The sequence below is a fragment of the Oryctolagus cuniculus genome, chromosome 2 (assembly GCF_964237555.1).
Source record: "Oryctolagus cuniculus chromosome 2, mOryCun1.1, whole genome shotgun sequence".
NCBI lineage: Eukaryota > Metazoa > Chordata > Mammalia > Lagomorpha > Leporidae > Oryctolagus > Oryctolagus cuniculus.
This window is the reverse complement of record NC_091433.1, coordinates 2861925-2876992: the sequence shown is the minus strand read 5'-3', so window position 1 is coordinate 2876992 and position 15068 is coordinate 2861925. Positions and strand designations below refer to the sequence as shown.

General features: G+C 69.5%; 1 protein-coding gene across 3 annotated transcripts in view; it reads left to right on the top strand.

The window, feature by feature from the left end:
* The window catches only part of SORCS2 (sortilin related VPS10 domain containing receptor 2), a 212613-nt gene that overhangs the window by 184200 nt on the left and 13345 nt on the right, over positions 1 to 15068 (top strand). For all 3 annotated transcript variants that reach the window (XM_070069545.1, XM_070069546.1, XM_070069547.1), the window contains exons 8-17: positions 276 to 365; positions 2345 to 2524; positions 4650 to 4796; positions 5715 to 5817; positions 7251 to 7327; positions 10336 to 10427; positions 10924 to 11031; positions 12868 to 12988; positions 13716 to 13849; positions 14157 to 14285. In XM_070069545.1, the coding sequence (XP_069925646.1) occupies positions 276 to 365; positions 2345 to 2524; positions 4650 to 4796; positions 5715 to 5817; positions 7251 to 7327; positions 10336 to 10427; positions 10924 to 11031; positions 12868 to 12988; positions 13716 to 13849; positions 14157 to 14285 (1181 nt within the window). The remainder of the gene's footprint in view (positions 1 to 275; positions 366 to 2344; positions 2525 to 4649; positions 4797 to 5714; positions 5818 to 7250; positions 7328 to 10335; positions 10428 to 10923; positions 11032 to 12867; positions 12989 to 13715; positions 13850 to 14156; positions 14286 to 15068) is intronic.

Genomic DNA, 15068 nt, shown 5'->3' with positions numbered 1-15068 from the left:
CCAGGGCCCGCCAGGACCCCGGCCGGCAGCATTGCAGAGCTGCCTGCTCGGGCCGGGAGAGCTCCGGGCGGAGTGGCCTGGAGAAGTCTCGGCGCCGTCCCGGTCTGCACGTGCGGCTGAGTGACAGGCGGGCGTGGGGGTGGGGTGACCAGGAGGCCCCCCCGCAGGGCTCCACGGAGGAGACGGCATCCCCGGCTGCGCACAGCGTGTGTCTCAGTCACGAGCACCTGGCGCGCGGGGACCGAGCCCCTTAAAACTGTGCTTCCCCCTGCCAGGCGACCGCCATGAACCGAACCAAATACTACGTCTCCTACCGGCGCAACGAGTTCGTCCTGATGAAGCTGCCCAAGTACGCGTTGCCCAAGGTAAGAGCTCCCGCACACCTGCTCTGTGGCCGGCTCCCACGTGGCTCCCGTGTACCTGCTCTGTGGCCGGCTCCCATGTGGCTCCCGCACGCCTGCTCTGTGGCCAGCTCCCACGTGGCTCCCGCACGCCTGCTGTGTGGCCAGCTCCCACGTGGCTCCCACACACCTGCTCTGTGGCCAGCTCCCACGTGGCTCCCACACACCTGCTCTGTGGCCAGCTCCCACGTGGCTCCCGCACGCCTGCTCTGTGGCCGGCTCCCACGTGGCTCCCGCACGCCTGCTCTGTGGCCGGCTCCCACGTGGCTCCCGCACACCTGCTCTGTGGCCGGCTCCCACGTGGCTCCTGCACACCTGCTCTGTGGCCGGCTCCCACGTGGCTCCCACACACCTGCTCTGTGGCCGGCTCCCACATGGCACCCGCACACCTGCTCTGTGGCCAGCTCCCACGTGGCTCCCACAACCTGCTCTGTGGCCGGCTCCCACGTGGCTCCCGTGTGCCTCCTCTTTGGCCAGACCCCCTGTGGCTCCCATGTACCTGCTCTGTGGAGGTCCCCCGTGGGCCTGGTGCATCCCAGTCGCCTGTCAGACACCCCGCTTGGTCTGTGCCTCGGTCCCCAGCCACTCCCCCTCTGCATGACATCACAGAGCAGAGGGGCTCAGCGGGGCCTCCCTCCCCACCACCCCAGCCCAGGGGCCCGTGAGACTCAGAGCTGAACTGCGGGCCGAGGGGCCCAGGCCGCCCCCAGGGGACCTCGTGCCACGCGAGCTCAACTGGGCGGGTGGGTGGGGGGACACCGCTCCTCGCTCATAGAGCCTGGCTCTTGCCTGGCCTCAGATGCGGGGCTGCTTCTGCCCTGTCTCACCCCACAAACGGTGGGCATGCAGGGAGATGGGGAGCACCACAGCCCTGGGGGGGTCCCAGGAGGAGTGCCTGGCAGTCCCACCGGACAGAGGCTTCAACCCCGGGGCCGGGAGACGCCCGGGGAACCCAAGGGGCACTTGGGGAGATACCCCTGCCGTGCGCAGAGCAGGAGCCGCGGCAGAGCGGCGACGAGGGGCAGGAGTGGGGGCTCGGGAAAGGCGGAGAGGGGTGGGAGCGAGAGAGTGGGAGTGGAGGCGTCGACGGAGGGCGGGCAGAGAACCGGAGACCGGGCATCCTGGTGCTGAGGGGCAGGGGAAGAGACACTGGTGAGAGCCCAGCCCAGGGAGCCCCCGCCACCAGCGGGGGGCCACCAGGAACTGGGGTGACGCCGGTGGGGAGAGGAGGGGTGGAAGAGGAAGTGGAAGGGGAGGAGGAAGAGGAGGAGGAAGGGGCAGGAGGGGTTTGAGGGAGTGATGACCCCGAGCTTCCCCAGACTGGTGGGGGTGCGTGGCGGGACCGCAGCTGTCTGCTGCACCCCGGGGACGGCTCCACATACACACATGCACACACATGCACACCCATCCACCCACATAAGCATGCACCATGCACACCATGCATGCACACGTGCACACGCATGCACACACATGCACACCATGCATGTGCATTTATGCGTATACCCATACACCCTGAGCAGGCAGGGTGACCACGCCATGCCGCTCCAGGGACTGAACAAGGCGTCCCCGGCGGGCGAGGCTCCGCCACACCCAGGGTAGCACAGGGTGGTGCTCCCCCATACAGCCAGAACACCCCGTGACACGCAGGGAAACCCCGACATGGGTGCCCGAGGGTTGAGGTCAGGCCCTCGGGACAGTGCTGCAGGTCCTGGGTCAGCTTCCGAGGGGCCCAGACCCTCATCCTGGCTAGCCCGGTCATTGCTGGCCCAGCGCCAGCCACGCGTCGGGGGCTAAGCAGCGGCGCCTCCAGGGAGACCATGGGGCCAGGCCCCTGGGCGAGGTCCCCATTGCCGGGCAGCAGGACCAGCACCGAGGTGCGGGGCGGGAGGGGACGAGGCTGCTCCGGCCCCCTCGGCCGCGGCTGACCCCCTGCCCGCCCCCAGGACCTGCAGGTGATCAGCACGGACGGGAACCAGGTGTTCGTGGCGGTGCAGGAGTGGCACCAGACAGACACCTACAACCTGTACCAGTCGGACCCCCGCGGCGTGCGCTACGCGCTGGTGCTGGAGGACGTGCGCAGCTCGCGCCAGGCCGAGGACAGCGTGCTCATCGACGTCCTGGAGGTGGGTGCTCCCCGGCCCTGCCCATGGGGCCTCCGGGCAGGGCCGTCCCCGGAGCTTCGATGCCGAGGGCCCCTGTCCCCCCGGGCGCCCCCTCCTCTGCTGCCTGCCCCTCCCCGAGCCTGTGTGCCCTGAGCGTGCCGAGGCCCCGACCACGCAGCCTCGCTGGGTCCTGGGGCGGCAGAGGCTCCCGAGCGGAGGTGGCCCGGCTCCATGCCTCCCCCAGCAGCTGGAGCCATTCCCTGCCCCCAAGAGTCACGGTGTGACTGAGGAGGGGACTGGGCAGGTCCCAGCCCAGTCCGGCAGGCGCAGTCACTGTGGGTGGTGGGCAGAGTGCGAGGGGGGGCTGGGAGCAGCTCAGGGCCACACTGTGTGTCCCTGACGTGTGTCCCACAGGCCACGCTCTGGGTCCCATGTGTCCCATGGGCCACGCTCTGGGTCCCGCCCTGGGGACACACGGAGCAGGAACCTGGGGGCTCCCGGCAGCACCTGGGTGCACAGGGCGTGGGTGGAGGGCTGGCCAGGGCAGGGCAGGGAGTGCCCGGTCTCCGACTGGGGGCCCAGAACCGAGAGCGGGACAGTCACACTCGGCCCCCAGCAGCCCCGGGACAAACAGCAGGGAGCAGGCAGTGACCTGGGGCCACCTCGTTCAGAGCCGGTGTCGGGCAGACCCCCTGGAGACTCGGGGTTCCAAGACTGTGGACGCCCCAGCAGCAGGCCCGGGAACCAGCGTCCTGCCCACACTCGGGCTCTGGGGGGGGGCAGCTGCCCCTGCCTAGCTGTGTCCCTGGTGTCCCCTTCCCCCTGCCTCGTGTGAGCTGAGGACCCCCTGCCCGTGGGCTCAAGTGGGGCTCTGAGCCCAAGGCTGTCACCGTCCATGGCGGGAACGCGGCAGCCGGCGCCTGCGAGCTGAGCCCCAGCGGTGCTCGGTCAGTGCCTGCATCGCCCCAGCCTCGGGCTCGTCACCTGGAAATGGCTGTCCCACACTCACTGCACACACGTGCCTCGGGACACACTCATACAGGTGTCCACACACACTGCACACACTGCACACACATGCCTTGGGACACACACACGTGTCCACACACCCTGCACACACGTGCCTCGGGACACACTCACACACGTGTCCACATGCTGCACACATGTGCCTCGGGACAGCACTCACACACATGTCCACACACACACTACACACACACACCTCAGGACACACACGTGTTCACACGCACTGCACACACATGCCTCGAGACACACGTGTTCACACACACTGCACACACATGCCTCGGGACACACACATGTGTCTGCACACACATGCCTCAGGACAGCACTCACCCAGGTGTCCACACACTGCACACACATGCCTTGGGACACACACACACATGTGTCCACACACACTGCACACATGTGCCCCTTCACATGCACTCACCTGCGTGTCCACACATGCACAGTGCACACACACATGCCTCATCACACTGACACGTGTCCGCACACACTGCACACACGTGCCCCTTCACACACACGTGTGCACACCCTGATCACACGTGCCTCTTCACGTGCCCCCACCTGTTTGCACGCGTGCTCTCACACATGCACGCACTTCCATGCCCCTCTCACCTCTCCCAGTCTCCTGCAGACCCAGCAGAGCCTGGGGGAGCGCAGGCCGCCCTGGCGTGGAGCCCAGAGTCCCTGCCACACCCGGCGTGGTGGCGCCGTTCCTCGCCAGGAAAGCGGGCTCTGGCTCGGGTCCTGCTCCCGGCGTGAGGTCGGGACATTCAAGCGCCGAGATCTGCACGTGTTGTGTTCGTGCTGAGTGAAGGCTGTGATGGGACCAGACCTTCAGGGACCTGGGGGCGGGCACTGCGTGCCCGGGCCACCCGGGTCCCCGCACCCCCCAGGGCCGGCGTGCTGGTCCGGGACCGGCTGTCTGGAGGGCAGAGCGGAGGCGCCGCAGAGCTCGGAGTCGGTGGAGGGGTGACCGGCACCTCGCCCCCAGGGCTCTGCTCCCCGCTGACGCCGGGGCCCTGCCTGCGGCCTGGGAGCGGGCGGAGCTGCCGGTCAGCTGGGGCGGGGCGGGGGCGGGGAGCCGCGCGTGCTGGGCTCCCCGGGGTCCTGATCCTCCTGTCCCGCCCAGGTCAGAGGGGTGAAAGGGGTCTTCCTGGCGAACCAGAACGTCGGCGGGAAGGTGACGACCCTCATCACCTACAACAAGGGCCGCGACTGGCACCTCCTGCGCCCGCCCAGCACCGACATGAACGGGCGGCCGACCCACTGCGAGCCCGTGAGTGCCCGCCCGGGGCGCCCGTCACAGGAGGACCCTCTGGCTGCGGTGGGGAGGGGTCCCAGAGGGAAGTGGGCCTCGGCTTCCCCCACAAACACGCGGCGCGACGGTCTGTCCCCAGCTGCGTGCGTCACCTGTGCCCCCGAGCTGTGGGGGGCCCAGCCAGGAGACTGCCAGGCAGGGTGTGCCCTGTGCCTCTCACTTCCTCCTGGGAGCAGCCCCGACAGGCTCCCACGGAGACAGCCGAGGCACGAGAAGACGACTAGGGAGTCGGGCACGTGCTAGGGTGCACCTGCTGAGTCCTGGTGGACGTGCGGCCCAGCCCTGCCCCACTGTGGCCCAGCCCTGCCCCCTGCAGCCAGCCCCGCCCCCCACGTGGCCCTGCCCTGCCCCACTGTGGCCCAGCCCTGCCCCCTGCAGCCAGCCCCGCCTCCACGTGGCCCCGCCCCACCCCCAAGGCCCGCCCCACCCCAACACGGCCCCAGCTGGGCTGGAGCTGTCCTCGTCCTTCCCCATCCGCCCACCTGCTCCCCCCATGCACCCCTGCAGACCCTGCTTCTCCCCAGAAAAGCCACAGGGGAGCGTCTGACCTCTGGCTGAGGGGGCTTTAATCAATATTTATTTACTTAATTACGCATTCATCTATAAGGCACACGCGAGAAAGCGAGTGAGCTTCCACCTGCTGATTCTCTCCCGTCGGCCACAGCAGCCCTGGCTGGGTCACACGGAGGCCGGGAGCCCCAAACTCATCCCAGCCTCCTGTGTGGACGGCAGGGACCGGGTGCCTGGCCGTCAGTCAAGGCCTTCCCAGGCCCGATTAGCAGGAAGATGGCGGCCACGCAGGTGTCGCCGTGCCGCAGCACCGGCCCCTCAGGCCAGCTTCTGCTAAGGACGCGGCCTCCTTCTCTGCCCTCGCAGCCCGACTGCCACCTGCACCTGCACCTGCGCTGGGCGGACAACCCCTACGTGTCGGGCACCGTGCACACCAAGGACACGGCCCCGGGCCTCATCATGGGCGCAGGTAGGTGCTGCCGTGAGCGTGCAGGCGGCCTCTGTGTGTGCTGCTCGGTGGGTGGATGGATGGATGGACGGGTGGACAGACGGATAGGTGGTGGGTAGATGGATGGATGATGATAGATGGATGGACAGATGGGTGATGCATGAATGGATGGATAGGTGGGCGGGTGGGTGGATGGACAGATGGGTGAGATATGGGTGGGGGGACGGATAGCCAGGTGGGCAGGCGGGTGGTGGATGAATGGATAGACAGGTGGACAGGCAGATGGGTGGATGGTTGGATGGACGATAGATGGATGGACAGATGGGTAATGTGTCAACAGATGGATAGGTGGTGGGTAGACGGGTGGGTGGATGAATGGATGATGGATGGATGGACGGACAGGTAGATGGACAGACAGGTAATGTGTGAATGCATGGACAGGTGAGGGAGTGGGAAGATGGACAGATGGATGGATAGGTGGACAGATGGATGAGGTGTGGGTGGGTGGACGGATGGCCAGGCGGGCCGATGGTGGCTGGACCCGGGGTGGGAGGTGGGTGCACAGACGGATGGCTGGGTGTGGGCGGGTGGGCGGCTGGAGGGAGGCGGTGGTGGCGGACTTCAGAGCTGACGGGGGCTCGCGCTCGCTCTGCTCGGAGGGCACCTGTTGACGGTTCATCCGAGGCCAGCCGGCTCCCTTGGGATTTTCTCACAATTTCTAAACCTGACTCCACGTAAAGTACTTCTGCAAGTGTCGCGCAGATAAGGGCCCCTGTGGCAAGTGACTGACAGGGCCCTCAGGGCAGGGGCCCCTGGGGAGCCACACGAGGGTCATCCTCCCGGTCCCCCGACCCCAGGTCCCTGCCAGGTACCCGTGCAGGGCGCCTTGCAGTGCTGCTCCGGGAGGCCAGCGCCCCCTGGTGGCCGCGGCGGTTCCCTGGCACTTGGCGGTCGGGGAGCTCCGATCGGGGCTGGTGCTCCCTGGGCTCAGCTTCCTCACCTGTGAGAGGAGGATCCCCCGGTGACGGCCACGCCATCGGCCTGAGACCCTTGGGCGGCCTTCGGGCCATGACTGACCCAGCCAGCCCCGGCCCGGGCACAAGGGCCTGGAAATGGTGGCGGCGCCCCCGGATGTCGGCTTTGGCGTCCACCCAGTGTCCACTCAGCAAAGCCTTCAGTGGGCACCTGCAGTGCCCCCACACCGCCTGCCCGGGGCCTCTACACAGGCGGCCTGCGTGTCCCGCCCCCGGCCCTGGCCACGCCGCCACACCCTTGTCCCTGAGCCACGCCCCCACCACCGCCTGCCTGGGGCCCCCGCCTGAGCATGGCTCTCAGGCCCGGCCGCGCCTTCTCAGCACCCTGGGCCTGGGACCTGTCTGTGGGGACCTCCTGGGCGAGAGCCACCAGGAAGTGGCCGCCCCTCAGAGCGATGTGCTCCTTGTCTTCTGGGCCAGGGAACCTGGGCTCGCAGCTGGTGGAGTATAAGGAGGAGATGTACATCACGTCGGACTGCGGGCGCACCTGGCGGCAGGTAGGGCGGGGGAGGGCCTGGGCTGCCCGCTCCCCCCACCCCGACTCCCAGGAGAGGCGTCCGTTCTGCCGGCCCCTCCTGTCCCAGAGGCCTTTGGGTGAGGGGCCGATGAGGGCTGCGGCCGGCTCCTCCGGTGGCAGGTGCACCTGGGAGCGGCTGGGCCGGGCCGGGCCGGGCCGGGCCGTTTGCTCGGTGGCTGCTGGTGGGAATGCCACGTGCCAGAGACACTTCTGGGCAGACGTGTCCCGCTGATGCCCGAGAAAGGTCAACGCCGGGACCGAGGGCGGGGCGGTCCCCCGAAGCCGTGACGCCCAGGGTTCTGGCAGGGGTGGCTGCTGGGCGTGGGGATAGGGCTGGGGGGGGGTGCCTGGGGCGTGCATGGCGCAGCAGCGTGGCAGGAGGTGAAGGGAGGGGCGGTCCCCCACCAGCGCTCTGAGCGCCACCGCCGGCCTCGGCAGGGGTCTGGGCTGCCGTCGCAGGCACCTGTGCTCTGCTGGGGCTCCAGGCTCCTGGCCCTGGCTGGCACCCCGCCTCTGCCCCGGCTCTTTCTGGGCGTGGGCAGGGAGGCCCCCGGGGACGCGGGTCCTCCGCCTTCGCAGAGCCACCCGAGAGGCCCCCCTAACAGAGTGGGCTTCCTGCTTCGGGTCGGCGCCTGCACGCCTGAGCACCGGCCCCAGCGGCTCCCCCGCCGATGCGCTAATCCCACCCTGCCGCGTGCACCTGCCGCGCGGGCGAGGCCCTGACATTTGTTAATGACATGCAAATGACATGCGGGGAACGGGAAGTTTGAAAAGGGCAGTGGAGGCTACCGGAGGGGGATCTTTCTATTCTGCTACGCCGCGAGGTCACCCCCCAACCCCCCGCCAGACCACAGGAGGCGACACGGGCGAGCTCCCCACCCAGCGGGACACCCGAGGCAGCCCGGCCGGCGCTCTGGCCAAGCTGGCTGCTCAGGGGTCAGATCCGCACGGAGGCTCCCTGGACCCGGCCTGGGACATGCCCGTGCCCTTGGGAAGTGGCAGCGGCTCGGGGTGGGGCTCCGGGGAGGCGGAGGAGGGTGTCCTGGGTCTCGCGAGAGGAGGCGCTGGGCCTGGGCGGGGGGCAGGGAGCCAGGCCACGGCGGGGGGCAGAGGGGCATCCCAGCGTGTCCGGCTTGCGCAGAGCTGAGCGGCCTCTGTGAGCGGAACCCCAGAGTCTGTAATCAGCGCAGCCTTGGGAACCCCAGTGCCCGGGGCCCTACAACCCGGCCAGGAAGTGCTGAGGGACCCCAGGCTGGGGCTCAGCACCGGGACGCAGGGAAGGGGGAGTGGGGCCGGGGCTGCCCGACTGCCCCCCCCCACCCGCCGGGGAGCGTGGAAAACCCCAGAGCCGCCACCACCAGGGCCCGGCCGAGGGGAGCAGCGCTGTTTTCGGGGTCCCTGAGGGAGCTGCCTGCAGACGGGGGTGGCTTGGGGGGTCCCGGCCCCATTGGTCTGGTGTCTGACGGGGGTCACAGGGCCAGCCAGGAAGCAGACAGACAGGCCCCGGGTCCTCGTGCAGGGGCCCCCCCAGACACCACTGTGGGGTCATCTCCACCCTTGACCCTGAACCACCAGTGTCAACGCTGGGGACCCCGCCTTTCGCACACGCGGCTTTGCCAGGCACCCACGCCAGTATCCAAGCCACGGCAGCCCCCACCGTCCCGGGGGCGGGCACTGCCAGCGTCCTGTCCGTCCTGAGACAGCTGGCTGCAGGGGCCAGTGTCCACGCGGCCCCACACTGAGTGTCCACACGGCCCCGGCCACGCCCCACTCAGCTCGGCCAGCTCCATCCTGTGGGAAGCCGGCTGCAGAGCCATCAGGCTCCGAGAAACCCACTGCCTGGTGTCTGCAGCCCCACCCCTGACCCAGCAGGCGGCAGAGTCGGCTCCCACGGGAGCTGGACACGGGGCAAGGGAGGACGCGTGAGGCCCGGGGACGCAGGACTGGCCGTGGCGTTCTCGGGGCAGCCTCGCTTCCCTGGCCACCAGGGGTCCTGCCAACACATTCTCGGTGGAGGGGTCCAGCTTCTGGAACATTCTCGAGACAGGGGCCCATCACTCTGTGGGCCAGCCCTCCCCAGAGGGGCTCTGGGCCACAGCCGCTCACCCCCCCCCCCCCCCGTCTGCACAAGGGCTTCCTGGGGCTGTCCTGTGAGCAGTGGGCAACGCCAGTGAGGCTGACCACGAGCAGGACATGTCGGGAAGAGCTTGGCAGGCAGGAGGCAGCGTGTGCAAAGGCCCTGAGGCAGGCTCCGGGAGAGGAGACCAGAGCCGCTGGGAGGATTGCGCGGAGGGCGGGCAGGGCCCCTCCTGCAGAGTCCTGAAGGCCACGGAGAGACTGGCGCTGGATTCCAGGGACACGGGGGCCACTGGGAGTTCTGGTGGGGTGCAGGGCGGGGTGCTGGGGCTCAGTCTGGGGGCCCCCAGCTCTGCTGCTGTCCCCCGTTCCTAAGATGCGGGGGTCTCGGCCAGGCGTCTGCGCTCTCCGGCGGTTTCTGGCCTGACCTCTGTCCTGACCATGGGGGTCCGTGGTCCGGGTGTCCAGGCTGCTGGCACGGTGCCGCATCCACCCCCCACCCCGAGTCCCACACACTCTGTGTGCGTGAGAAAGACCGGCCTAGGGGCACGCGGACCCGAGAGCGGCCGTGCCCTCGGGGGCCTGGCTGCTGCCCACAACCCCAGCCAGGCCGTTGAGAGCGCTGCTCCAGACTGGCGCCCCCAACCCCGCTCAGGCCCCGCCGGGCACCCCCAACCCCACTCAGGGCCCTGCCAGTGTCCACAGCCCGGCCCGGCCCCACCCCCACCAGGCCCCGCCCCACCCAGGGGCCCCCCACCCTCAGGCCCTGCCCCCCACTCAGGCCCCACCCTGCCCCTCAGGCCCTGCTCCCATCCCTCAGGCCTCCGCCTCCACCCCTCAGGCCCCGCCCACCCATCAGGCCCCGCCCCACTCAGGCCCCGCCCCACTCAGGCCCCGCCCCCTCTCCTGCAGGCCTTCGAGGAGGAGCACCACGTCTTGTACCTGGACCATGGGGGCGTGATCGTGGCCGTGAAGGACACCTCCATCCCCCTGAAGATCCTCAAGTACGGGCCTGGGCGCCAGTGCCCCCGCGAGGGCCCCCAGAACGGTCTCCCCACGGGGCCAGGGCAGGGAGAGACCCTGGCACAGCTCCCACGCCTCCCCGGGTGGCAGAGATGGGCAGAGCGTGGTGGGGGCGAGGCAGAGGGAGGCCTGGAGGGCTCCCTGGGGGAGGTGACTTTTACTCAGAACAGGAATCCGTTAACTGCGGTGGCCCGTGTAGGTGTGAGCTCAGCACCCAGAGGGCACGGCTGGGCCAGCGGCCGAGGGGCCAGTGTCACTGTACCCCTGGGCAGGCTCAGCCTCGGGTGAGGGCTTCCAGGGCCCGGTGAGCCTGCAACCAGGGTGCCCGGGTAACGGAGCCGGGGCTGTCGGCTGTGGCTTTGCTAAGTCCTGCCACACCCCGCAGGGTGGGGCTGACGCCTGGCCGGCCCCAGAGGTGGCCTGGGCGGGACAGGGGCACTGCCCGGGGTCACGGCCGCCCCCCCCCCACCCCGGCAGGTTCAGCGTGGACGAGGGCGTCACCTGGAGCACACACAACTTCACCAGCACCTCGGTGTTCGTGGACGGGCTGCTGAGCGAGCCGGGGGATGAGACGCTGGTGATGACGTGAGTGCCCGGCGCTGGGCCCCTGGGCGGGGGCAGCAGGGCCGAGCCGCTCCCCCAGGCCCGGGTGCTCCCACCAGGAGGGCCAGGCCCCCCGTGCCCCGCCCACTGCAGGGGTGGGGTGGGGTCTGCAGAGTGGGAGGTGTGCTGGAGGGGGGGCTAGCCCTCCGTAGGAGGTTCCTTGGTGGGCACCAGGGCGGGGCCCTGGCTGGGACGTCAGCTGGGACCCCGGTGGTAGCGCTGGGGCTCGGGGGAGGGGCCGAGGGAGGTGGGCCGGGCCTGGGTCCGCCACTGCCCTCTGTGTGGACCTGGTGGAGTCTGGGAGCAGTGGGCAGTGCCCGTCCTGCCCAGAGTCGGGGCCCCAGCAAGGAGCAGGTGACTCGGGGGTGTCCAGGCCCCCGCCGGCGCATCCTCGGCCCAGAGGCGGCCTGAGGCAGGATGGACGGCGGGCGCCCTGGTGGGCTCTGAGCCCCCTCCTGGCTCTCCTCAGCCCCGCCCCACGGCCCCGGGCTAATGGCTGACTTCCTGGCTGGGGCGCTCGGCCCACCCTGCCCCAGAGGGGGCTTTTCCTGGGGCTCCCCGGCCTCTGCTGCCTGCTGGGGAGCCCTGGTGCCTCCTGCCCAGGCTCCTGCTCCCCTGGGGCTGTGGGTGGGGCCGGCCCAGGGGCTCAGGGAGGTGACATTGGCAGCACAGCAGGGCCACCGGCTGGAAGGGGCGTCCACACGTGGGCAGAGGTGTGAGGCTGCAGGCGTGTGGACGAGGCGCCCGCTGCACCCTGCGGCCCATGGGAGGGGGAGGGGGAGACGGCGGGGGGAGGGGGGCCAGAGGGGGCCCCGGCAGCCTGCAGAGCCCGGGCTTCTGTTTGTGAAATGGGTGAGGGCGTCTGGGGAGTGGATGTCACACACGTGTGTTGCGTGTGTCCACGTGTGTGCAGGAAGGTGTGTGTGAGAGTGTATGTGCATGCTGGCATGTGTCTGTGTGTGTGTTGTGTGTGCATGCGTGCATGTGTGTACGCGTGTGCATGCATGTGAAAGTGCAGGCGTGTGTGCATGTGTGTGCATGTGTGTGCACATGTGCAGGTGTGTGTGCATTGCTGTGTGCAAGTATGTGCAGGCGTGTGTGTATGTGTGTACAGACATGTGTTTTCATGTGTTGTGTGCATGTGTGTACACATGCACATGTGTGTGCACGGGAATGTGTGCCTGTGCGTGCACAGGGGCGGGGGGACTGGGGGGAGGAAGCTGGGCTCAGGGCGGGCGCTCAGCGCGTGACTGCCCGCCAGGGGAGGAGGGACAGCGCGGGGAGCTGTGTGGCCCTGGCCTTGCTTTTCCCTCCTGTGAAATGGGCTGGACCCGGGACTCGGCTCTCAGGCTGTGTGTGAGCTTCCAGCACACGGGGGCCCCGAGGGCTCTGCCGCCCCCACCCGCTGAGGCCGCGGGCACCGGCAGGGACAGTGCAGCTCTGCAGGCCGCGGTCCCTCACCGTCCTCCGTGGCTGGCCCTGTCCAGGTGGGACGATGGGCCTGTGGCTCAGCTGTGGAAAGCCGTGGCCATGGTCATCTGACCACGGGTCACTCCGGGCGCAGCGGGAGGACCGGCACAGGGCCCAGGCTCAGGACCCCGCCGAGGGCCTGCTTCCCCGTCCAGCAAGGGGCTGAGGTGTGTGGGGCCGACAGGGTGACAGCAGCAAGCACAGACCACCGTGGCAGCGTGGCCACGCCTGCCAGGGGCTCCAGCACCCCGCCGCTCGGTGCACGGAGCCCCGAGGGAAGGCGGCTTGCAGGGCGGGGCCAGCGCCAGGCTGAGGTGGCCTCCTGTCCGGCCCCTGCTTGGTCCCCAGGGTCTTCGGCCACATCAGCTTCCGCTCCGACTGGGAGCTGGTCAAGGTGGACTTCCGGCCCTCCTTCCCCCGGCCGTGCAGCGAGAGCGACTACAGCGCCTGGGAGCTCAGCAGCCTGCAGGTGGGGGCCGGGGCGCGGCTGCACCTGCCAGCAACCCCTCCTCCAGGAAGCCTGCCAGACCCACAGCCGGCTGTGCATGCCAGGGCCTCCTGCGGGGCCCTCTGGAGCCGCCCCACTGGAACTGTGGGTGCAGTGAGCGCACGCCGCTACCCCCCCCCCCCCCCCCCGCGGGGAGAAGGCGGCCCTGTGGAGTCGGTTACAGAGAAATGATTGTGACTCCCGGGAAGGCAGGGGACGGAGGCCTCGGGCAGCCTGTCGTGTGGGGACCCGCGTGGGGACCACACACCAGGGACAGGCGGGCACAGCTCTGAGGGTCTCCAGCCAGAAGTGGGGGTCTGTGGGTGGAGACATGGAGGGAGGCGGGTTCCTGCGAGCCAATTGAACAGGGCACTTGCGGGAGGGGGTGGGGCTTTTATGAAGGGGCGGGCTGTCAGATGTGGGGGGAGCCCCAGCAGGTGGGGAAAGGGTGTCGGATATGGGGGAGCCCCAGCAGATGCAAGAGAGATGGTGAGATGTGGGGGAGCCCCAGCAGGTGGGGGAGGGTGTCAGATATGGGGTGGGGTCTGCTAAAACTACCCGACCAGGAGGGGCACGGACAAGGCCCGCGAAGGCTCTGGAGCTCGGCCCGGGCCCTGCCGGTGCTGGGTGGGGGCGGACCCCAGGCCTCGGTTTCTCCAGTGTGGGGCGGACGCCCGCCCGCGGCTCACGCCCGTCCCGCCCGCCGCAGGGTGACCGCTGCATCCTGGGCCAGGCGCGGAGCTTCCGGAGGAGAAAGCCGGCGGCCTGGTGCGTGCAGGGCAAGGCCTTCACGTCGGCGCTGACGTCGCGGCCCTGCGCCTGCCGGGCCTCGGACTTCCTGTGGTGAGCGCAGTGCCCCACGCCCCCACGCCCCCACGCCCCTCGGCCAGCGCAGCCCGGGAGGAGGCCCACGGGTCTGTGGCCTTGTTGGCCTCACGTAGGGAGGGAAGAGGAGGCGCGGGGCTTGGGGTCTCGGGGCTCCCGCCCCCAGCCCTGCCCACGCTGCCCTCTGTGGCCCAGGCGCCGCCCTCTGGCCTGGGCCCCGCCCCCTTGGCCGGCCCCGCCCCTCCGGGGCGCTCCTGGCCCCCACCCTGGGGAGCTGCCCCGCGGAGCGCCCTTCCAGCCGGCCTGGCCTGTCCTGTCCCCGCAGCGACTACGGGTTTGAGCGAGCGCCCGTCGGGGAGTCCAACACCAGCAGGTGCTCCGCCAACTTCTGGTTCAACCCCTTGTCGCCCCCTGACGACTGCGCTCTGGGCCAGACCTACACCAGCAGCCTCGGGTGAGCTGGGGGCGGGTCCTGGGCTGGGGCCTTCCCCCTCAGGCTGGAGCTGCAGGCACCCCCCCCACTCTGGGAGGGACAGGGAGCAGGAGGAAGAGGCCCTGGGGGTGGCAGAAATGCCCCGACGTCCCCCGGGGGAGCTGAGGACGCGGCGGCGGGGGGAATGGACGCTCACAGCCGGCACCTGCCGTCCGCCCACCGCGCAGTCCCCTGCGCTCAGCTGTGCTGCTTCCCCCAGGCACACACCTGTGTCATTGTCTGTAACCCGTGCGCCCATCCATAATCCGTCATCATCCACCTGTCACCCATAGTCCATCCACTGTGCACCCACGCATCACCTACAGTCCACCCGCTGTGTTCCATCCACCCAGTCCACCCCGTGATCCGTCCATCCGTGCGTCCATCCATCACCCACAGCCTGTCTGTCTGTAATCCATCCCCGTGCACCTGTGTCCCCATGCATCACCCATAGTCCACCCATCTTGCCACGGCCACGTGGGCAGCAAAGCCAAGGGTGGCCCAGCCCCCAGCCCACTGCCCTCCCGTTTCTCAGCCACGGCGTTCAGCCTGGCCCCTGAAGTCTCCCTCGGCGGCAGTAATGGGGCCGTCACCGCTGCTCGCTACTGTGGCCAGTTCTTGCTGCTGGCTGTCATCTGAGCGGTGCGACCCGGCCCAGGGCACAGATCCGGCGTCGCCAGTCCTTCCCGCCCCCGGGCCTCGGTGTTCTGGTCTCTACAGAGGGGCCGTGGGAGGAGCTGAGCGGAGCCACAGAGGCCGGACCTC